Below are 23,943 nucleotides of genomic sequence, written 5' to 3' on the forward strand. Positions count from 1 at the left end.
GTAAATGGAGTAGTGTACAGTATACAGGGCAGTGTAGGTTAGTACATGAAGTAGTGTACAGTATACAGGGCAGTGTAGGTTAGTACATGAAGTAGTGTACAGTATACAGGGCAGTGTAGGTTAGTACATGAAGTAGTGTACAGTATACAGGGCAGTGTAGGTCAGTAAATGAAGTAGTGTACAGTATACAGGGCAGTGTAGGTCAGTAAATGGAGTAGTGTACAGTATACAGGGCAGTGTAGGTCAGTAAATGGAGTAGTGTACAGTATACAGGGCAGTGTAGGTTAGTACATGAAGTAGTGTACAGTATACAGGGCAGTGTAGGTCAGTAAATGACGTAGTGTACAGTATACAGGGCAGTGTAGGTCAGTAAATGAAGTAGTGTACAGTATACACGGCAGTGTAGGTCAGTAAATGAAGTAGTGTACAGTATACAGGGCAGTGTAGGTTAGTACATGTAGTAGTGTACAGTATACAGGGCAGTGTAGGTCAGTAAATGAAGTAGTGTACAGTATACAGGGCAGTGTAGGTCAGTAAATGAAGTAGTGTACAGTATACAGGGCAGTGTAGGTCAGTACATGAAGTAGTGTACAGTATACAGGGCAGTGTAGGTTAGTACATGAAGTAGTGTACAGTATACAGGGCAGTGTAGGTCAGTAAATGAAGTAGTGTACAGTATACAGGGCAGTGTAGGTCAGTAAATGAAGTAGTGTACAGTATACAGGGCAGTGTAGGTCAGTACATGAAGTAGTGTACAGTATACAGGGCAGTGTAGGTTAGTACATGAAGTAGTGTACAGTATACAGGGCAGTGTAGGTTAGTACATGAAGTAGTGTACAGTATACAGGGCAGTGTAGGTTAGTACATGAAGTAGTGTACAGTATACAGGGCAGTGTAGGTTAGTACATGAAGTAGTGTACAGTATACAGGGCAGTGTAGGTTAGTACATGAAGTAGTGTACAGTATACAGGGCAGTGTAGGTCAGTAAATGGAGTAGTGTACAGTATACAGGGCAGTGTAGGTTAGTACATGAAGTAGTGTACAGTATACAGGGCAGTGTAGGTCAGTAAATGGAGTAGTGTACAGTATACAGGGCAGTGTAGGTTAGTACATGAAGTAGTGTACAGTATACAGGGCAGTGTAGGTCAGTAAATGAAGTAGTGTACAGTATACAGGGCAGTGTAGGTCAGTAAATGAAGTAGTGTACAGTATACAGGGCAGTGTAGGTCAGTAAATGGAGTAGTGTACAGTATACAGGGCAGTGTAGGTCAGTAAATGGAGTAGTGTACAGTATACAGGGCAGTGTAGGTCAGTAAATGAAGTAGTGTACAGTATACAGGGCAGTGTAGGTCAGTAAATGGAGTAGTGTACAGTATACAGGGCAGTGTAGGTCAATAAATGGAGTAGTGTACAGTATACAGGGCAGTGTAGGTCAGTAAATGAAGTAGTGTACAGTATACAGGGCAGTGTAGGTCAGTAAATGGAGTAGTGTACAGTATACAGGGCAGTGTAGGTCAGTAAATGAAGTAGTGTACAGTATACAGGGCAGTGTAGGTCAGTAAATGGAGTAGTGTACAGTATACAGGGCAGTGTAGGTTAGTACATGAAGTAGTGTACAGTATACAGGGCAGTGTAGGTCAGTAAATGAAGTAGTGTACAGTATAGAGGGCAGTGTAGGTCAGTAAATGAAGTAGTGTACAGTATACAGGGCAGTGTAGGTTAGTACATGAAGTAGTGTACAGTATACAGGGCAGGGTAGGTTAGTACATGAAGTAGTGTACAGTATACAGGGCAGTGTAGGTCAGTAAATGGAGTAGTGTACAGTATACAGGGCAGTGTAGGTCAGTAAATGGAGTAGTGTACAGTATACAGGGCAGTGTAGGTCAGTAAATGACGTAGTGTACAGTATACAGGGCAGTGTAAGTCAGTAAATGAAGTAGTGTACAGTATACAGGGCAGTGTAGGTCAGTAAATGACGTAGTGTACAGTATACAGGGCAGTGTAGGTCAGTAAATGAAGTAGTGTACAGTATACAGGGCAGTGTAGTTCAGTAAATGGAGTAGTGTACAGTATACAGGGCAGTGTAGTTCAGTAAATGGAGTAGTGTACAGTATACAGGGCAGTGTAGGTCAGTAAATGGAGTAGTGTACAGTATACAGGGCAGTGTAGGTTAGTACATGAAGTAGTGTACAGTATAGAGGGCAGTGTAGGTTAGTACATGGAGTAGTGTACAGTATACAGGGCAGTGTAGGTCAGTACATGAAGTAGTGTACAGTATACAGGGCAGTGTAGGTCAGTAAATGGAGTAGTGGACAGTATACAGGGCAGTGTAGGTTAGTACATGGAGTAGTGTACAGTATACAGGGCAGTGTAGGTTAGTACATGAAGTAGTGTACAGTATAGAGGGCAGTGTAGGTTAGTACATGGAGTAGTGTACAGTATACAGGGCAGTGTAGGTCAGTACATGAAGTAGTGTACAGTATACAGGGCAGTGTAGGTCAGTAAATGAAGTAGTGTACAGTATACAGGGCAGTGTAGGTCAGTAAATGAAGTAGTGTACAGTATACAGGGCAGTGTAGGTCAGTAAATGAAGTAGTGTACAGTATACAGGGCAGTGTAGGTCAGTAAATGAAGTAGTGTACAGTATACAGGGCAGTGCAGGTCAGTAAATGGAGTAGTGTACAGTATACAGGGCAGTGTAGGTCAGTAAATGAAGTAGTGTACAGTATACAGGGCAGTGTAGGTAAGTAAATGAAGTAGTGTACAGTATACAGGGCAGTGTAGGTCAGTAAATGAAGTAGTGTACAGTATACAGGGCAGGGTAGGTTAGTACATGAAGTAGTGTACAGTATACAGGGCAGTGTAGGTCAGTAAATGGAGTAGTGTACAGTATACAGGGCAGTGTAGGTCAGTAAATGGAGTAGTGTACAGTATACAGGGCAGTGTAGGTCAGTAAATGGAGTAGTGTACAGTATACAGGGCAGTGTAGGTTAGTACATGAAGTAGTGTACAGTATACAGGGCAGTGTAGGTCAGTAAATGAAGTAGTGTACAGTATACAGGGCAGTGTAGGTCAGTAAATGGAGTAGTGTACAGTATACAGGGCAGTGTAGGTCAGTAAATGGAGTAGTGTACAGTATACAGGGTAGTGTAGGTCAGTAAATGGAGTAGTGTACAGTATACAGGGCAGTGTAGGTCAGTAAATGAAGTAGTGTACAGTATACAGGGCAGTGTAGGTCAGTAAATGGAGTAGTGTACAGTATACAGGGCAGGGTAGGTTAGTACATGAAGTAGTGTACAGTATACAGGGCAGTGTAGGTCAGTAAATGGAGTAGTGTACAGTATACAGGGCAGTGTAGGTCAGTAAATGAAGTAGTGTACAGTATACAGGGCAGGGTAGGTTAGTACATGAAGTAGTGTACAGTATACAGGGCAGTGTAGGTCAGTAAATGGAGTAGTGTACAGTATACAGGGCAGTGTAGGTCAGTAAATGGAGTAGTGTACAGTATACAGGGCAGTGTAGGTCAGTAAATGGAGTAGTGTACAGTATACAGGGCAGTGTAGGTTAGTAAATGAAGTAGTGTACAGTATACAGGGCAGTGTAGGTTAGTACATGAAGTAGTGTACAGTATACAGGGCAGTGTAGGTCAGTAAATGAAGTAGTGTACAGTATACAGGGCAGTGTAGGTCAGTAAATGAAGTAGTGTACAGTATACAGGGCAGGGTAGGTTAGTACATGAAGTAGTGTACAGTATACAGGGCAGTGTAGGTCAGTAAATGGAGTAGTGTACAGTATACAGGGCAGTGTAGGTCAGTAAATGGAGTAGTGTACAGTATACAGGGCAGTGTAGGTCAGTAAATGGAGTAGTGTACAGTATACAGGGCAGTGTAGGTTAGTAAATGAAGTAGTGTACAGTATACAGGGCAGTGTAGGTCAGTAAATGAAGTAGTGTACAGTATACAGGGCAGTGTAGGTCAGTAAATGAAGTAGTGTACAGTATACAGGGCAGTGTAGGTCAGTAAATGAAGAAGTGTACAGTATACAGGGCAGTGTAGGTCAGAGAGCAGTGAATTGTGAACATAATTCCTGATATAAATAACCTTTAACCACTAACACAGAAAAAGCGTAACACTGAAAAATATCAGCACACCAAACATGTAATGCAAAATATGAAAAATCTTTATTAATGACATAAACAAACACTGTAAACAACCACACTAAATGGTAATAAGGGAAGGATTAAAAACATTTAACAGATATGGGCTACAAAATGAAGCCCAGGCAAAGCTTTAGGGAAGGGCCATGAACCCCTTCACCTAGAGATTGGCTCCCGTCCCACACAGTAAAGGGTTAACAAGATCCACCCAGATGATGTATATAAGATCTAGAGTATACACACAAGATAAAGGTATAGCAATATATCACAATAATAAGTAGTATCTCAATGTATTCCCTATATACTTGCGGACTACAGATATTAAGGCAAGCGTCCCAAACTGGAGGTCTCCAGTGGTCCCGTCCCCATTCCTACGCCGTTACACCTTGGTCTCTCCACCCAGTTTGGGACGCTTGCCTTAATATCTGTAGTCCGCAAGTATATAGGGAATACATCGAGATACTAATTATTGTGATATATTGCTATACCTTTATCTTGTGTGTATACTCTAGATCTTATATACATCATCTGGGTGGATCTTGTTAACCCTTTACTGTGTGGGACGGGAGCCAATCTCTAGGTGAGGGGGTTCATGGCCCTTCCCTAAAGCTTTGCCTGGGCTTCATTTTGTAGCCCATATCTTTTAAATGTTTTTAATCCTCCCCTTATTACCATTTAGTGTGGTTGTTTACAGGGTTTGTTTATGTCATTAATAAAGATTTTTCATATTTTGCATTACATGTTTGGTGTGCTGATATTTTTCAGTGTTACGCTTTTTTCGGTGTTAGTGGTTCATGTATATTGTAGACTGATCAGAACCCATTTCATTATCACTGATTGAGCCCCCTCTGTTCTTGGTTTCATAAATAACCTTTAAATCATGAAATCCAAGCTCCTGTGTGATCCTAGCAGCCGCAGGTCCGGGAGGAAGAGACACGAGATCTTCTACCATCTGCAAGTAAAGAAGGAGGAAATGTGAACCTCAGGGGACAGATCAGCTTTTCGGCAACATGTCAGTTTTTGGCAGCAGCTGCGATAAGTCAATTTGTGGTTCTGATTTCTCGGTCTTGTATAGAATTTATTCCATCCTGATAATGGGGACTATTTGATATATTTGCTGCACCAGAGAGATCTGTAGAACATCGCAGGATCGGGGTGGAGTGCAGCCGCACAGCACTGTCTCCAGTCCCTCAATCCTGATGAGATGCTGTATGGTGCACATGCACATTACAAAATTCTCTACGGATTGGTCCACATGGAGTTGTTTTTATACGTAATCCACATACAGCACTGATTTTGCACAGAAGTTATGGAGTGGAGGGAGGAAGGATCGGGCAGGTTGGATTTCATCAATATATGGACAGGATCAGGGGGGATTTACATTCCAGCTGTACCTGTACAGCAGTGCTTCCCAACCAGGGTGCCTACAGCTGTTGCAAAACTACAACTCCCAGCATGCCCGGACAGCCAACGGCTGTCCGGGCATGCTGGGAGTTGTAGTTTTGCAACAGCTGGAGAGCCGCAGGTTGGAAACCCATGATATAGATCCTCAGTAGAAAACCAATGGCTGTCCGGGCATGCTGGGAGTTGTAGTTTTTCAACAGCTGTAGGCACCCTGGTTGGGAAGCACTGCTGTACAGGTACAGCTGGAATTTAAATTACAGAGCTAGCAGAACTGCAGCAGGATACCGCCTCTGACCGCCAGGGGGGTGTCTGCTCCAGTAAGGAGGGAGGGAGGAGTACAGGGCAGGCCAGACAGGTACTAGTGGTGGGGGACTCAATTATTAGGGGGACAGACAGGGCAATCTGTCACAAAGACCGGGATCGCCGAACAGTGTGCTGTCTGCCTGGCGCACGAGTTCGGCACATCGCGGATCGGGTTGACAGGTTGTTGGGCGGGGCTGGAGAGGACCCAGCAGTCATGGTACATATTGGCACCAATGACAAAGTAAGAGGTAGGTGGAGTGTCCTTAAAAATGATTTCAGGGACTTAGGCCGCAAGCTTAAGGCAAGGACCTCCAAGGTAGTCTTTTCTGAAATACTACCAGTACCACGAGCCGCACCAGAGAGGCAGCGGGAGATCAGGGAGGTAAACAAGTGGCTCAGAAGCTGGTGTAGGAAGGAAGGGTTTGGGTTCATGGAGAACTGGGCTGACTTCGCTGTCGGTTACCGGCTCTACCGTAGGGACGGGCTGCACCTCAATGGGGAGGGTGCAGCTTTGCTTGGGGAGAAGATGGCTAGAAGGGTGGAGGAGTGTTTAAACTAGGGACTTGGGGGGAGGGAACCTACAGCAAAGAGGGGGAAGATAGTGTAGATAGAGAGGTGGGAATTATAAATGTACCTGGGGGTGGAGCGGAGGGAGGGGTTAGAATAGTTAATAGGAATAGGCTTCATAGGAAAATAAAACTTACACCCTTGAATCCCATTAACCCCAATAACATAAAGGATGGAAATGTAAAGTGTATGTTCACAAATGCCAGAAGCCTAGCAAATAAAATGGGGGAGCTTGAGGCCTTGATACTGGAGGAACATATTGATATAGTTGGGGTCACTGAGACATGGTTGGTGATATAGTTGGGGTCACTGAGACATGGCTGGTGATATAGTTGGGGTCACTGAGACATGGCTGGTGATATAGTTGGGGGTCACTGAGACATGACTGGACTCCTCGCATGACTGGGCCGTTAATCTGCAGGGGTTTACATTGTTTCGCAAGGATAGAATGAACAGAAAAGGTGGTGGAGTCTGTCTGTATGTAAGAAGTGGTATGAAAGTCAGTGTGAACGATGCCATAGTGTGTGATGATTCTGAGGATGTGGAATCACTGTGGGTAGAATTACAAAAGGAGGGAAATACTGAAAAAATAGTATTTGGTGTAATCTACAGACCCCCTAATATCACTGAAGAGATAGAAGGCCGGCTGTATAAACAAATAGAGAGGGCCGCCCGGGCAGGTACAGTGGTAATAATGGGAGATTTTAACTATCCAGATATAGATTGGGGTCCGGGGTTGGCTAAAACTACAAAGGGGCGACAATTCCTAAATTTATTGCAGGATAATTTTATGGGCCAGTTTGTGGAGGACCCAACAAGAAGTGATGCCTTGTTGGATCTGATCATTTCCAACAACGCAGAGCTGGTTGGTAATGTAACTGTGCGGGAAAACCTTGGGAATAGCGACCACAATATAGTTACTTTTGACTTAAAATGTAGAAAACAAAGACAGGCGGGGAAGGCAAAAACATATAACTTTAAAAAGGCAAATTTCCCTGGGCTGAGGGCTGCACTACAGGACATAGACTGGGGGGAGGTGTTGTCAAATACTGATACAGAAGGTAAATGGGACATCTTTAAATTAACTCTAAATAACTATACAGCTAAATATATACCAAAGGGGAACAAATATAAACGATTAAAACTAAATCCTACATGGCTGACAAATGAGGTTAAAAGAGCAATAAACAACAAAAAAATAGCCTTCAAAAAATTCAAATCTGATGGGTCAGCGATAACATTTAAACAGTACAAGGAGCTTAATAAAATCTGTAAAAATGTAATAAAAACAGCAAAAATTCAAAATGAGAGACAGGTGGCCAAAGAAAGCAAAACTAATCCTAAATATTTTTTTAGATATATAAATGCAAAAAAACCAAGGACAGAGCATGTAGGACCCCTTAATAATGATAATGGGGAGGTTGTCACAGGCGATCAAGAGAAGGCGGAGCTACTGAATGGGTTCTTTAGTTCTGTATACACTATGGAAAAAGGAGATGACATTGGCCAGGTCAGTGCTGGTAACACATCATGTACAGGTCAGTGCTGGTAACACATCATGTACAGGTCAGTGCTGGTAACACATCATGTACAGGTCAGTGCTGGTAACACATCATGTAATGTACTGAACTGGCTTAATGTAGAGATGGTACAAGGTAAGTTAAGTGATATAAATGTAAGCAAATCCCCAGGACCGGATGGACTACACCCAAGAGTTCTTAGAGAGGTAAGTTCAGTAATATCTGTACCCCTGTTCATGATATTTAGAGATTCTCTGGTGTCTGGTATTGTGCCAAGGGACTGGCGCAAGGCGAATGTGGTGCCAATCTTCAAAAAGGGCTCTAGGTCTTCCCCAGGAAACTATAGACCGGTAAGTTTAACGTGCATTGTGGGTAAATTGTTTGAAGGACTTATAAGGGATTACATACAGGAATACATAGGGGATAATTGTATTATAAGTGATAGCCAGCATGGGTTTACTAAGGATAGAAGTTGTCAAACCAATCTAATTTGCTTTTATGAAGAGGTGAGTAGAAGCCTTGACAGAGGAATGGCTGTGGATATAGTGTTTCTGGATTTTGCTAAAGCATTTGATACTGTCCCTCATAGACGTCTGACAGGTAAGTTAAGGTCTTTGGGTTTGGAAATTTTAGTTTGTAACTGGATTGAACACTGGCTCATGGATCGTACCCAGAGAGTGGTGGTCAATGATTCGTACTCTGATTGGTCCCCGGTTATTAGTGGTGTACCCCAAGGTTCTGTACTGGGCCCGCTGTTGTTTAATTTATTTATTAATGATATAGAGGATGGTATTAACAGCTCTGTTTCTATCTTTGCAGATGACACCAAGCTTTGTAGCACGGTACAGTCTATAGAGGATGTGCATAAGTTACAAGATGACTTGGATAGACTAAGTGTCTGGGCATCCACTTGGCAAATGAGGTTCAATGTGGATAAATGTAAAGTTATGCATCTGGGTACTAATAACCTGCATGCATCGTATGTCTTAGGGGGGATTAAACTGGCAGAGTCACTGGTAGAGAAGGATCTGGGTGTACTTGTAGATCACAGACTACAGAATAGCATGCAATGTCAGGCTGCTGCTTCCAAAGCCGGCAGGATATTGTCATGTATAAAAAGAGGCATGGACTCAAGGGACAGGGACATAATACTCCCCCTTTATAAAGCATTGGTACGGCCTCACCTGGAATATGCTGTTCAGTTTTGGGCACCTGTCCATAAAAGGGACACTGCGGAGTTGGAAAGGGTGCAGAGACGCGCGACTAAACTAATATGGGGCATGGAACATCTTAGCTATGAGGAGCGATTAAAGGAGTTACAATTGTTTAGTCTTGAGAAGAGACGTTTAAGGGGGGATATGATAAACGTATATAAGTATATTAATGGCCCATACAAAAAATATGGAGAAAAACTGTTCCAGGTTAAACCCCCCCAAAGGACGAGGGGGCACTCCCTCCGTCTGGAGAAAAAAAAGTTTAGTCTCAAGGGGCGACACGCCTTCTTTACCGTGAGGACTGTGAATTTATGGAACGGTCTACCTCAGGAACTGGTCACAGCAGGAACAATTAACAGCTTTAAAACAGGATTAGATACATTCCTGGAACAAAATAAGATTAATGCTTATGAAGAAATATAAAATCCCATCCCTTCCCCAATATCGCGCCACACCCCTACCCCTTAATTCCCTGGTTGAACTTGATGGACATATGTCTTTTTTCGACCGTACTAACTATGTAACTAAATCCCAGGCATGCTGGGAGTTGTAGTTTTGCAACAGTTGTAGGCACCCTGGTTGGGAAGCACTGCTGTACAGGTACAGCTGGAATGTAAATCCCGGGCATGCTGGGAGTTGTAGTTTTGCAACAGCTGGAGAGCCGCAGGTTGGAAACCCATGATATAGATCCTCAGTAGAAAACCAAAGGCTGTCCGGGCATGCTGGGAGTTATAGTTTTGCAACAGCTGTAGGCACCCTGGTTGGGAAGCACTGCTGTACAGGTACAGCTGGAATGTAAATCCAGGGCATGCTGGGAGTTGTAGCTTTGCAACAGCTGGAGAGCCGCAGGTTGGAAACCCATGATATAGATCCTCAGTAGAAAACCAACGGCTGTCCGGGCATGCTGGGAGTTGTAGTTTTGCAACAGCTGGAGGCACCGTGGTTGGGAAGCACTGCTGTACAGTGACTCGTCTGTACTTCTGTACTTACCGATCCATCGAGCTCAGCAGGGTAAGGAGGGAACTCATGGAATAGAACCTGCGTGGCAGATATCGGGGTGATCTCCTCATCGCTGCTCTCTGAATAAGACAAGAAATATATGTGACTTATAAATATATAATAAATAAGTATATAATAAATAAATATATGCAGCAATCACACAACCAGGACCCCCCACTTGTCTCACCACACGCGACGCTCCCTTCTTGCTCTGATCGTAGGTTCCGCACCAATTTCCTCAAGGAACTCAGCCTGCCGTTCACTCTGCCTCGTATGAGGACCTAGAGCAGGATAACACAGACAAGATGGTGAATCGGGGATCAGAGTGGGACCGTAAGGGTCCTCTTATCTATGGGATAGAAAAGTCCTCACCGTACGAGCGGCCTGCTGGAAGCGCCTCAGCACCCGCTTTCTGTTAGCCCAAAGGTCATTCAGGTAGAGGTCAAATTTCGGCTGTATCCTGGGATACTGGGCAGGACATAAAGGGTTAATTTATGGCAGACGCCAGTATTACAAATGACTATAGTGAGAGCACCGCTTACCTCATCCGTGCGGCGCAGCACCCGATGACAACCTGCAAGGGCCGATTCCCTCCTGTACTCGGCGGTGAGATCGGGGCAGCCTCTCAGTGTCTGTAGTATACAGAATAATGGGGGATATGGTGCGAGGCTGATGTGATAGACAAGTATAATGCAACAGAAGGATGCCCCCATTACATACAGGGGCCCCTGAGAGGATATGTGTGGATAATACAAGGTATGAGTAGTACATACAGGGGCCCCTGAGAAGATATGTGGATAGTCCAATGTGTAAATAATACATGCAGGGGCCCCTGAGAGGATATGTGTGGATAATACAAGGTATGAGTAATACATACAGGTGTCCCTGAAAGGATGTGTGGGTAGTCCAATGTGTAAATAGTACATACAGGGCCCCCTGAGAGGATGTGTGGATAGTCCAAGGTGTGAATAATACATACAAGGGCCCCTGAGAGGATGTGTGGATAGTCCAATGTGTAAATAGTACATACAGGGGCCCCTGAGAGGATGTGTGGATAGTCCAAGGTGTGAATAATACATACAGGGGCCCCTGAGAGGATGTGTGGATAGTCCAAGGTGTAAATAGTACATACAGGGGCCCCTGAGAGGATGTGTGGATAGTCCAAGGTGTGAATAGTACATACAGGGGCCCCTGAGAGGATGTGTGGGTACTCCATACAGAAGGTATAAGTAGTACATACAGGGGCCCCTGAGAGGATGTGTGGATAGTCCAAGGTATAAGTAGTACATACAGGGGCCCCTGAGAGGATATGTGGGTACTCCATACAGAAGGTATAAGTAGTACATACAGGGGCCCCTGAGAGGATATGTGGGTACTCCATACAGAAGGTATAAGTAGTACATACAGGGGCCCCTGAGAGGATGTGTAGTTACCACAAGGTATGAGTAGTCCATACAGGGGCCCCTGAGAGGATGTGTAGTACATATAGGGGCCCCTGAGAGGATATGTGGGTACTCCAAGGTGTGATTATACATCCAGGGGCCTCTGGTTATTTGGCTGCTTTGTGCACATAGTGATAGAGGTGTATGGGGGAACCCTAACTCACAGGTAAAATACTGCTAGATGATGTGATAACTCCGAACTCAATGGACAGTGCAAACCATAGGATGATGAGAGCCCTCGTCTATTCCCCAGTGTGGGGGTCTGTGTGCATTGTGTAAGGCAGTGTTTCCCATCCAGGGTGCCTCCAGCTGTTGCAAAACTACAACTTCCAGCATGCCCGGACAGCCTTCGGCTGTCCAGGCATGCTCAAAGTTGTAGTTTTGCAACAGTTGGAGGCACGCTGATTGGGAAACACTGGTGTAAGGTGACTGACCTGGTACTCGGCCTCAGTGTTCTGACGATCCTCAATTATTAGGTGACGATGTTTTGCAGAGATGGGATCGGAGCCAAGGTGAACCTGCCTGGTGGGTGCAGAAACACAACCATTACTGAGGACCCTACCTGCTGTGTGCATGTGACTGTACCCCAAGAGATCCTCATATTACCCTCACCAGTATTGGGCGCTCACAAGACCAGAGTGCGGCACTGCACCAAATGCTCACATGGCCAAAAAGCAATGAGAATATAGAAATGAACACAATCTTAACACAAACCACAAAAAAAGGTAATGAAAGAAGAGCAGAGACTATGGCCCCGATTTACTATTGTAAACCCGACATGTTTTGTCAGGTTGTGCGCTAGAAATTCTGTCTGCGCCAGAATTTGTGCCAGAATTGAAAAAAAAAAAACCACTAACTCTCCATTTTACTGAGAGAAACTGAAAGACGGGCCGCTGGAAAAGTGGGTGTGGCCACCGAAAAGGAGGCGTGCCTCCGACATTTTCACAAAAAAACAACATATTTAATACGGTTTCCACCGAAAATGTGGTGGATTTGAGCTGAGGAAAACCCGACAGATCAGAACATGTGTAAAAAAAAAGCAAAATGTAGAGAAACAGTAAATACCGTGGAAAAAAAAATAGGGAATTAAAACCCACAAAGAAAACTACACAACAATCTTGGTAAATCAGGGCCAATGTGTTTACTATCCCACTGATGGCTCCAGCAACTTAGCTCGATGCCCCTTCCAAAGTCACCCAGCCCGTCCTGATGTCTCTATGTCCTTCCGAGTGTCTCCCTGCCCCTCTCTGTTTCTCTTTGCCCCTCCCAGTGTCTCCCTGCACCTGTCTCTTTCTGCTTCTTCCAGTGTCTCCCTGCCTCTCTGTCCCTCCCAGTGTCTCCCTGCCCCTCTTCATTTCTCTCTGTCCCTCCCAGTGTCTCCCTGCCCCTCTTCATTTCTCTCTGTCCCTCCCAGTGTCTCCCTGCCCCTCTTCATTTCTCTCTGTCCCTCCCAGTGTCTCCCTGCCCCTCTCAGTTTCTCTCTATCCCTCCCAGTGTCTCCCTGCCCCTCTCAGTTTCTCTCTATCCCTCCCAGTGTCTCCCTGCCCCTCTTCATTTCTCTCTGTCCCTCCCAGTGTCTCCCTGCCCCTCTTCATTTCTCTCTGTCCCTCCCAGTGTCTCCCTGCCCCTCTTCATTTCTCTCTGTCCCTCCCAGTGTCTCCCTGCCCCTCTCAGTTTCTCTCTATCCCTCCCAGTGTCTCCCTGCCCCTCTCAGTTTCTCTCTATCCCTCCCAGTGTCTCCCTGCTCCTCTCCGTTTCCCTTTGTCCCTCCCAATCTTTCCCTGCCCCTCCAGGCTCCACTCTGTCTCTCCCAAAGTCTCCCAGCCCCTCTCCATTTCCCTTTGTTCCTCCCAGTTTCTCCCTGCCCCTTTCCATTTCTGTCTGTCTTTCCCAGAGTCTCCCTGCTCCTCCCAGTGTCTCCATGCCCTTCTCTGTTTCTCTCTGCCCCTCCCTGTGTCTCCCTGTTCCTCTCAGTTTCTCTGCCCCTCCCGGTGTCTTCCTGCCCATCTCCGTTTCACTCTGTCTCTCCCAGAGTCTCTTCTGCTCCTCCCAGTGTATCCCCGTCCCTCCCAGTGTCTCCCCCGTCCCTCCCAGTGTCTCCCTGCCCCTCTCCATTTCTCTCTGCCCCTCCCAGTTTTTCTGACCCTCCCACTGTCTCCCTGCAGCTGTTTCTTTGTACCTCTCAGTGTCTCCCTGCCCCTCTTCATTTCTCTGTCTCTCCCTGCCTCTCTCTCTTTATCTCTACCCCTTCTAGTATCTCCCTGCCCTCTTTCTCTCTACCCCTCCCTGACCCTCTTCATTTATCTCTGTCTCTCCTAGAGTCTCCCTGCCTCTCTCAGACCCTCTCTCTCTCTGCCCCTCCCAGTTTCTCCCTGCCCCTCTCTGTTCTCTCACTGTCTTTCTGACCCTCTCCGTTTCTCTTTGTCTCTCCCAGAGTCTCTCTACTCCTCCCAGTGTCTCCCTGCCCTCTCCGTTTCTCTCTGCCCTCCCAGTATCTCCCTGCCCCTCTTCATTTCTCTCTCCTAGAGTCTCCCTGCCTCTCTCAACCCTTCTCTCTACCCCTTCCAGTGTCTCCCTGCCCCTTTCAGTTTCTCTCAGTGTCTCCCTGCCTCTCTGTCCCTCCCAGTGTCTCTCTGCCCCTCTTCATTTCTCTGTCTCTCCTAGAGTCTCCCTGCCCCTTTCAGTTTTTCTCAGTGTCTCCCTGCCTCTCTGTCCCTCCCAGTGTCTCTCTGCCCCTCTTCATTTCTCTGTCTCTCCTAGAGTCTCCCTGCCCCTCTGTTTCTCACAGTGTCTCCCTGCCCCTCTCTGTTTCTCCCTGCCTCTCTGTTCTCTCAGTTCCTCCCTGCCCCTCTCTGTTTCTCTCAGTGTCTCCCTGCCCCTCTCTGTTTCTCTCAGTGTCTCCCTGCCTCTCTGTCCCTCCCAGTGTCTCCCTGCCCCTCTTCATTTCTCTCTGTCCCTCCCAGTGTCTCCCTGCCCCTCTTCATTTCTCTCTGTCCCTCCCAGTGTCTCCATGCCCCTCTTCATTTCTCTCTGTCCCTCCCAGTGTCTCTCTGCCCCTCTTCATTTCTCTCTGTCCCTCCCAGTGTCTCCCTGCCCCTCTTCATTTCTCTCTGTCTCTCCTAGTGTCTCCCTGCCCCTCTCTGTTTCACCCAGTGTCTCCCTGCCCCTCTGTTTCACCCAGTGTCTCCCTGCCCCTATCTGTTTCTCTCAGTTTCTCCCTGCCCCTCTCTGTTCTCTCAGTTCCTCCCTGACCCTCTCTGTTCTCTGTGTCTCCCTGCCCCTCTCTGTTCTCCCAGTGTCTCCCTGCCCCTCTCTGTTCTCTCAGTTCCTCCCTGACCCTCTCTGTTCTCTGTGTCTCCCTGCCCCTCTCTGTTCTCCCAGTGTCTCCCTGCCCCTCTCTGTTCTCTCAGTTCCTCCCTGCCCCCCTCTGTTCTCTCAGTTCATCCCTGCCCCTCTCTGTTCTCTCAGTTTCTCCCTGCCCCTCTCTGTTCTCTCAGTTTCTCCCTGTTCTCTCTGTTCTCTCAGTGTCTCCCTGCCCTTCTCTGTTTCTATTTCTCCCTGCCCCTCTCTGTTCTCTCAGTTCCTCCCTGCCCCTCTCTGTTTCTCTCAGTTCCTCCCTGCCCCTCTCTGTTCTCTCAGTGTCTCCCTGCCTCTCTCTGTTCTCTCAGTGTCTCCCTGACCCTCTCTGTTCTCTCAGTTCCTCCCTGCCCCTCTCTGTTCTCTCAGTTCCTCCCTGCCCCTCTCTGTTCTCTCAGTTCCTCCCTGCCCCTCTCTGTTTCTCTCAGTTCCTCCCTGCCCCTCTCTGTTTCTCTCAGTTCCTCCCTGCCTCTCTCTGTTTCTCTCAGTTCCTCCCTGCCCCTCTCTGTTATCTCAGTGTCTCCCTGCCCCTCTCTGTTCTCTCAGTGTCTCCTTGCCCCTCTCTGTTCTCTCAGTGTCTCCCTGCCCCTCTCTGTTCTCTCAGTTCCTCCCTGCCCCTCTCTGTTCTCTCAGTGTCTCCCTGCCCCTCTCTGTTCTCTCAGTTCCTCCCTGCCCCTCTCTGTTCTCTCAGTGTCTCCTTGCCCCTCTCTGTTCTCTCAGTGTCTCCCTGCCCCTCTCTGTTCTCTCAGTTCCTCCCTGCCCCTCTCTGTTCTCTCAGTGTCTCCCTGCCCCTCTCTGTTCTCTCAGTTCCTCCCTGCCCCTCTCTGGTCTCTCAGTGTCTCCCTGCCTCTCTCTGTTCTCTCAGTGTCTCCCTGCCTCTCTCTGTTTCTCCCTGCCCCTCTCTGTTCTCTCAGTTCCTCCCTGGCCCTCTCTGTTCTCTCAGTGTCTCCCTGCCCCTCTCTGTTCTCTCAGTTTCTCCCTGACCCTCTCTGTTTCTCTCAGGGTCTCCCTGCCCCTCTCTGTTCTCTCAGTTCCTCCCTGCCCCTCTCTGTGTCTCCCTGCCTCTCTCTGTTCTCTCAGTGTCTCCCTGCCCCTCTCTGTTTCTCTCAGTTCCTCCCTGCCCCTCTCTGTTCTCTCAGTTCCTCCCTGCCCCTCTCTGTTTCTCTCAGTTCCTCCCTGCCTCTCTCTGTTCTCTCAGTGTCTCCCTGCCCCTCTGTGTTTCTCTCAGTTCCTCCCTGCCCCTCTCTGTTCTCTCAGTTCCTCCCTGCCCTTCTCTGTTTCTATTTCTCCCTGCCCCTCTCTGTTCTCTCAGTTCCTCCCTGCCCCTCTCTGTTTCTCTCAGTTCCTCCCTGACCCTCTCTGTTTCTCTCAGGGTCTTCCTGCCCCTCTCTGTTCTCTCAGTTCCTCCATGCCCCTCTCTGTTTCTCTCAGTTCCTCCCTGCCCCTCTTTGTTCTCTCAGTGTCTCCCTGACCCTCTCTGTTCTCTCAGTTCCTCCCTGCCCCTCTCTGTTCTCTCAGTGTCTCCCTGCCCCTCTCTGTTCTCTCAGTGTCTCCCTGCCTCTCTCTGTTCTCTCAGTGTCTCCCTGACCCTCTCTGTTCTCTCAGTTCCTCCCTGCCCCTCTCTGTTCTCTCAGTTCCTCCCTGCCCCTCTCTGTTTCTCTCAGTTCCTCCCTGCCCCTCTCTGTTATCTCAGTGTCTCCCTGCCCCTCTCTGTTCTCTCAGTGTCTCCTTGCCCCTCTCTGTTCTCTCAGTGTCTCCCTGCCCCTCTCTGTTCTCTCAGTTCCTCCCTGCCCCTCTCTGTTCTCTCAGTTCCTCCCTGCCCCTCTCTGTTTCTCTCAGTTTCTCCCTGCCACTCTCTGTTTCTCTCAGTTCCTCCCTGCCCCTCTCTGTTCTCTCAGTGTCTCCCTGCCTCTCTCTGTTCTCTCAGTGTCTCCCTGCCCCTCTCTGTTTCTCCCTGCCCCTCTCTGTTCTCTCAGTTCCTCCCTGGCCCTCTCTGTTCTCTCAGTGTCTCCCTGCCCCTCTCTGTTCTCTCAGTTTCTCCCTGACCCTCTCTGTTTCTCTCAGGGTCTCCCTGCCCCTCTCTGTTCTCTCAGTTCCTCCCTGCCCCTCTCTGTTTCTCTCAGTTCCTCCCTGCCTCTCTCTGTTCTCTCAGTGTCTCTCTGCCCCTCTGTGTTTCTCTCAGTTCCTCCCTGCCCCTCTCTGTTCTCTCAGTTCCTCCCTGCCCCTCTCTGTTTCTATTTCTCCCTGCCCCTCTCTGTTCTCTCAGTTCCTCCCTGCCCCTCTCTGTTCTCTCAGTTCCTCCCTGCCCCTCTCTGTTTCTCTCAGTTCCTCCCTGCCCCTCTCTGTTTCTCTCAGTTTCTCCCTGCCCCTCTCTGTTTCTCTCAGTTTCTCCCTGCCCCTCTCTGTTTATCTCAGTTTCTCCCTGCCCCTCTCTGTTCTCTCAGGGTCTCCCTGCCCCTCTCTGTTCTCTCAGTTCCTCCCTGCCCCTCTCTGTTCTCTCAGTTTCTCCCTGCCCCTCTCTGTTCTCTCAGTGTCTCCCTGCCCCTCTCTGTTTCTCTCAGTTCCTCCCTGCCTCTCTCTGTTCTCTCAGTGTCTCCCTGCCCCTCTGTATTTCTCTCAGTTCCTCCCTGCCCCTCTCTGTTCTCTCAGTTCCTCCCTGACCCTCTCTGTTTCTCTCAGTTTCTCCCTGACCCTCTCTGTTCTCTGTTTCTCCCTGCCCCTCTCTGTTCTCTCAGTTCCTCCCTGCCCCTCTCTGTTCTCTCAGTTTCTCCCTGCCCCTCTCTGTTCTCTCAGTTCCTCCCTGCCCCTCTCTGTTCTCTCAGTTCCTCCCTGCCCCTCTCTGTTCTCTCAGTTCCTCCCTGCCCCTCTCTGTTTCTCTCAGTTCCTCCCTGCCCCTCTCTGTTTCTCTCAGTTCCTCCCTGCCCCTCTCTGTTCTCTCAGTGTCTCCCTGCCCCTCTCTGTTCTCTCAGTTCCTCCCTGCCCCTCTCTGTTCTCTCAGTTCCTCCCTGCCCCTCTCTGTTCTCTCAGTGTCTCCCTGCCCCTCTCTGTTCTCTGTTCCTCCCTGTTCTCTCAGTGTCTCCCTGCCCCTCTCTGTTCTCTCAGTGTCTCCCTGCCCCTCTCTGTTCTCTCAGTGTCTCCCTGCCCCTCTCTGTTCTCTCAGTGTCTCCCTGCCCCTCTCTGTTCTCTCAGTTCCTCCCTGCCCCTCTCTGTTCTCTCAGTTCCTCCCTGCCCCTCTCTGTTCTCTCAGTTCCTCCCTGCCCATCTCTGTTCTCTCAGTTCCTCCCTGCCCCGCTCTGTTCTCTCAGTTCCTCCCTGCCCCTCTCTGTTTCTCCCTGCCCCTCTGTTCTCTCAGTGTCTCCCTGCCCCTCTCTGTTATCTCAGTGTCTCCCTGCCCCTCTCTGTTCTCTCAGTTCCTCCCTGCCCCTCTCTGTTCTCTCAGTTCCTCCCTGCCCATCTCTGTTCTCTCAGTTCCTCCCTGCCCCTCTCTGTTCTCTCAGTTCCTCCCTGCCCCTCTCTGTTCCTCCCTGCCCCTCTCTGTTCTCTGTGTCTCCCTGCCCCTCTCTGTTCTCTCAGTGTCTCCCTGCCCCTCTCTGTTCTCTCAGTGTCTCCCTGCCCCTCTCTGTTCTCTCCGTTCCTCCCTGACCCTCTCTGTTCTCCCAGTGTCTCCCTGCCCCTCTCTGTTCTCTCAGTTCCTCCCTGCCCCTCTCTGTTCTCTCAGTTCCTCCCTGCCCCTCTCTGTTCTCTCAGTGTCTCCCTGCCCCTCTCTGTTTCTCTCTGTTCCTCCCTGCCCCTCTCTGTTTCTCTCAGTTCCTCCCTGCCCCTCTCTGTTTCTCTCAGTTCCTCCCTGCCCCTCTCTGTTCTCTCAGTGTCTCCCTGCCCCTCTCTGTTCTCTCAGTTCCTCCCTGCCCCTCTCTGTTCTCTCAGTTCCTCCCTGCCCCTCTCTGTTCTCTCAGTGTCTCCCTGCCCCTCTCTGTTCTCTGTTCCTCCCTGTTCTCTCAGTGTCTCCCTGCCCCTCTCTGTTCTCTGTTCCTCCCTGTTCTCTCAGTGTCTCCCTGCCCCTCTCTGTTCTCTCAGTGTCTCCCTGCCCCTCTCTGTTCTCTCAGTGTCTCCCTGCCCCTCTCTGTTCTCTCAGTGTCTCCCTGCCCCTCTCTGTTCTCTCAGTTCCTCCCTGCCCATCTCTGTTCTCTCAGTTCCTCCCTGCCCTTCTCTGTTCTCTCAGTTCCTCCCTGCCCCTCTCTGTTCTCTCAGTGTCTCCCTGCCCCTCTCTGTTCTCTGTTCCTCCCTGTTCTCTCAGTGTCTCCCTGCCCCTCTCTGTTCTCTGTTCCTCCCTGTTCTCTCAGTGTCTCCCTGCCCCTCCCTGTTCTCTCAGTGTCTCCCTGCCCCTCTCTGTTCTCTCAGTGTCTCCCTGCCCCTCTCTGTTCTCTCAGTGTCTCCCTGCCCCTCTCTGTTCTCTCAGTTCCTCCCTGCCCCTCTCTGTTTCTCTCAGTTTCTCCCTGCCCCTCTCTGTTCTCTCAGTTCCTCCCTGCCCCTCTCTGTTTATCTCAGTTTCTCCCTGCCCCTCTCTGTTCTCTCAGGGTCTCCCTGCCCCTCTCTGTTCTCTCAGTTCCTCCCTGCCCCTCTCTGTTCTCTCAGTTTCTCCCTGCCCCTCTCTGTTCTCTCAGTGTCTCCCTGCCCCTCTCTGTTTCTCTCAGTTCCTCCCTGCCTCTCTCTGTTCTCTCAGTTCCTCCCTGCCTCTCTCTGTTCTCTCAGTGTCTCCCTGCCCCTCTGTATTTCTCTCAGTTCCTCCCTGCCCCTCTCTGTTCTCTCAGTTCCTCCCTGACCCTCTCTGTTTCTCTCAGTTCTTCCCTGACCCTCCCTGTTCTCTCAGTGTCTCCCTGCCCCTCTCTGTTCTCTCAGTTTCTCCCTGCCCCTCTCTGTTCTCTCAGTTCCTCCCTGCCCCTCTCTGTTCTCTCAGTTCCTCCCTGCCCCTCTCTGTTCTCTCAGTTCCTCCCTGCCCCTCTCTGTTTCTCTCAGTTCCTCCCTGCCCCTCTCTGTTTCTCTCAGTTCCTCCCTGCCCCTCTCTGTTCTCTCAGTTTCTCCCTGCCCCTCTCTGTTCTCTCAGTTTCTCCCTGCCCCTCTCTGTTCTCTCAGTTTCTCCCTGCCCCTCTCTGTTCTCTCAGTTTCTCCCTGCCCCTCTCTGTTCTCTCAGTGTCTCCCTGCCCCTCTCTGTTCTCTCAGTTCCTCCCTGCCCCTCTCTGTTTCTCTCAGTTCCTCCCTGCCCCTCTCTGTTTCTCTCAGTTCCTCCCTGCCCCTCTCTGTTCTCTCAGTGTCTCCCTGCCTCTCTCTGTTCTCTCAGTGTCTCCCTGCCCCTGTGTTTCTCTCAGTGTCTCCCTGCCCCTGTGTTTCTCTCAGTTCCTCCCTGACCCTCTCTGTTCTCTCAGTTCCTCCCTGACCCTCTCTGTTTCTCTCAGTTCCTCCCTGACCCTCTCTGTTCTCTCAGTTCCTCCCTGACCCTCTCTGTTCTCTGTTCCTCCCTGTTCTCTCAGTGTCTCCCTGCCCCTCTCTGTTCTCTGTTCCTCCCTGTTCTCTCAGTGTCTCCCTGCCCCTCTCTGTTCTCTCAGTGTCTCCCTGCCCCTCTCTGTTCTCTCAGTGTCTCCCTGCCCCTCTCTGTTCTCTCAGTGTCTCCCTGCCCCTCTCTGTTCTCTCAGTGTCTCCCTGCCCCTCTCTGTTCTCTCAGTTCCTCCCTGCCCCTCTCTGTTCTCTCAGTTCCTCCCTGCCCCTCTCTGTTCTCTCAGTTCCTCCCTGCCCCTCTCTGTTCTCTCAGTTCCTCCCTGCCCATCTCTGTTCTCTCAGTTCCTCCCTGCCCCTCTCTGTTCTCTCAGTTCCTCCCTGCCCCTCTCTGTTCTCTCAGTTCCTCCCTGCCCCTCTCTGTTCTCTCAGTTCCTCCCTGCCCCTCTCTGTTCTCTCAGTGTCTCCCTGCCCATCTCTGTTCTCTCAGTTCCTCCCTGCCCCTCTCTGTTCTCTCAGTTCCTCCCTGCCCCTCTCTGTTCCTCCCTGCCCCTCTCTGTTCTCTCAGTGTCTCCCTGCCCCTCTCTGTTCTCTCAGTGTCTCCCTGCCCCTCTCTGTTCTCTCAGTGTCTCCCTGCCCCTCTCTGTTCTCTCCGTTCCTCCCTGACCCTCTCTGTTCTCCCAGTGTCTCCCTGCCCCTCTCTGTTCTCTCAGTTCCTCCCTGCCCCTCTCTGTTCTCTCAGTTCCTCCCTGCCCCTCTCTGTTCTCTCAGTTCCTCCCTGCCCCTCTCTGTTCTCTCAGTTCCTCCCTGCCCCTCTCTGTTCTCTCAGTTCCTCCCTGCCCCTCTCTGTTCTCACAGTTTCTCCCTGCCCCTCTCTGTTCTCTCAGTGTCTCCCTGCCCCTCTCTGTTTCTCTCTGTTCCTCCCTGCCCCTCTCTGTTCTCTCAGTGTCTCCCTGCCCCTCTCTGTTTCTCTCTGTTCCTCCCTGCCCCTCTCTGTTCTCTCAGTGTCTCCCTGCCCTTCTCTGTTTCTATTTCTCCCTGCCCCTCTCTGTTCTCCCAGTGTCTCCCTGCCCCTCTCTGTTCCTCCCTGCCCCTCTCTGTTCTCTCTGTTCCTCCCTGCCCCTCTCTGTTCTCTCAGTGTCTCCCTGCCCCTCTCTGTTCACACTACTGTTGTAGCTTCCATATAGAAGGCTTGTATGATGGATGCCACCAATGTCTGACAGATCTAACTAATAATGTGAATTCAGCCATCAGATTTCATTGTGGTATCTGGCACCCATTGCTATTCTTTCTTGTAAATGCTGACGGAGCCTTAGATGGCAGTGTGAACACAGACTTGAATAACATTTCCTGACAATCAGGGCATTAACAAGATCATTGAATTGTGGGTGACTGTGGGTAATTCACCTTTTTTTCAAATCTTTGACATTTCATAAATCTCTGCTTGTTGTCAGTGAATAAGGACATTCTTGTTTACAATGGATTTTTTGTGGCCTAAATTTCTGAGCTGTGCTGACAATTTGTTACAATGTATCAGTTCAGGTAATGGCAGCATCCTAAAGGCTCCCTCTCCCTGTGGACCTCGCAGAATGTCTGGACCTTGCAGAACCACAGGTACTTACCATCGCAGCTGGTTTGCTTCCTCTTCTGCCACGCTCTGCTGGATTACTTGCTGGAATCGAGTCTCCTTCTCTTGACGAGTCTTTACCTTCTTGTCGGTATCTGTGAGCCCTGTGAGATATAGGCCGACATTTATCATTGTTTAGACTGTTTTTTGTGTCTACAAAAGGCGCAAGCAGGGTTTATTTGCGCCTTTTGTTTTACACATTTCTGCTGATTTTGAGTTGCAATCTATTGATTTTGGCGATACACATGATATGGACGGGTTTTATAAACTGCGCCTTTTTGTGTAGAGGCGCAAAAAAGGCGCAAAGCCACTGAAAAGTCTCTATAACTACACCAGCCCAGACTCAGCTTAGCTTTGTGGTGTATGTGAAGGGAGAAATTTCAGAAAATTGGACCAGCACAAAATTTATCAAATGCTCTGCAACCATTTAATAAATTTGGTGCTCCTACACATTACCAGCACACAAAAAAAGGTGTAGAAACATGCTTCACTTACACCTACAATGATGAATGCTTCACTTACACCTACAATGATAAATGCTTCACTTACACCTACAATGATAAATGCTTCACTTAAACCTACAATGATAAATGCTTCACTTAAACCTACAATGATAAATGCTTCACTTACACCTACAATGATAAATGCTTCACTTACACCTACAATGATAAATGCTTCCCTTACACCTACAATGATAAATGCTTCACTTACACCTACACTGATCAATGCTTCACTTACACCTACAATGATAAATGCTTCACTTACACCTACAATGATAAATGCTTCACTTACACCTACAATGATAAATGCTTCACTTACACCTACAATGATAAATGCTTCACTTACACCTACAATGATAAATGCTTCACTTACACCTACAATGATAAATGCTTCACTTACACCTACAATGATAAATGCTTCACTTACACCTACAATGATAAATGCTTCACTTACACCTACAATGATAAATGCTTCACTTACACCTACAACACCTACAATGATAAATGCTTCACTTACACCTACAATGATAAATGCTTCACTTACACCTACAATGATAAATGCTTCACTTACACCTACAATGATAAATGCTTCACTTACACCTACAATGATAAATGCTTCACTTACACCTACAATGATAAATGCTTTCACATTACACCTACAATGATAAATACTTCCCTTACACTACAATGATAAATGCTTCCCTTACACCTACAATGATAAATGCTTCACTTACACCTACAATGATAAATGCTTCACTTACACCTTCAATGATAAATGCTTCCCTTATACCTACAATGATAAATGCTTTACTTACACCTACAATGATAAATGCTTTACTTACACCTACAATGATAAATGCTTCACTTACACCTACAATGATACATGCTTCACTTACACCTACAATGCTAAATCTTTCACTTATACCTACAATGATAAATGCTTTACTTACACCCTACAATGATAAATGCTTCACTTACACCTACAAATGATAAATGCTTTACTTACACCTACAATGATAAATGCTTCACTTACACCTAAATGATAAATGCTTTACTTTACACCTACAATGATAAATGCTGGCCATAGAGTGATGTGGACACAGATCTGGGACAGCCTCACACATTATCATTTTGGGATATTAGTTATTATGTCTTATACTCCAGTCACCTCTACAGCTGCTGTCTATTCGCAGAGTGCAGCTCTGGAGATTACTGGAATATAAGACATTGGCCCCACATTTATCATTGTCTTTAGACTGTTTTTTGTGTCTAAAAAGGGGCAAAAAAAAGGAAGCAAGCAGGGTTTATTTGCGCCTTTTGTTTACACTTTTCTGCTGATTTTGAGTTGCAATCGACTGATTTTGGCG

At 48.3% G+C, this 23,943-nt stretch overlaps 1 protein-coding gene across 3 annotated transcripts in view; it reads right to left on the reverse strand.

Moving 5' to 3' along the window:
• The window catches only part of CFAP221 (cilia and flagella associated protein 221), a 58,512-nt gene that overhangs the window by 14,762 nt on the left and 19,807 nt on the right, over positions 1–23,943 (reverse strand). For all 3 annotated transcript variants that reach the window (XM_056535190.1, XM_056535191.1, XM_056535189.1), the window contains exons 11-17: positions 22,072–22,180; positions 12,040–12,127; positions 10,706–10,795; positions 10,536–10,631; positions 10,351–10,444; positions 10,155–10,243; positions 5,028–5,108 (exon numbers count right to left, since the gene is read on the reverse strand). In XM_056535190.1, the coding sequence (XP_056391165.1) occupies positions 5,028–5,108; positions 10,155–10,243; positions 10,351–10,444; positions 10,536–10,631; positions 10,706–10,795; positions 12,040–12,127; positions 22,072–22,180 (647 nt within the window). The remainder of the gene's footprint in view (positions 1–5,027; positions 5,109–10,154; positions 10,244–10,350; positions 10,445–10,535; positions 10,632–10,705; positions 10,796–12,039; positions 12,128–22,071; positions 22,181–23,943) is intronic.

This window comes from Hyla sarda, chromosome 8 (assembly GCF_029499605.1).
Source record: "Hyla sarda isolate aHylSar1 chromosome 8, aHylSar1.hap1, whole genome shotgun sequence".
NCBI classification, from domain to species: Eukaryota; Metazoa; Chordata; class Amphibia; order Anura; family Hylidae; genus Hyla; species Hyla sarda.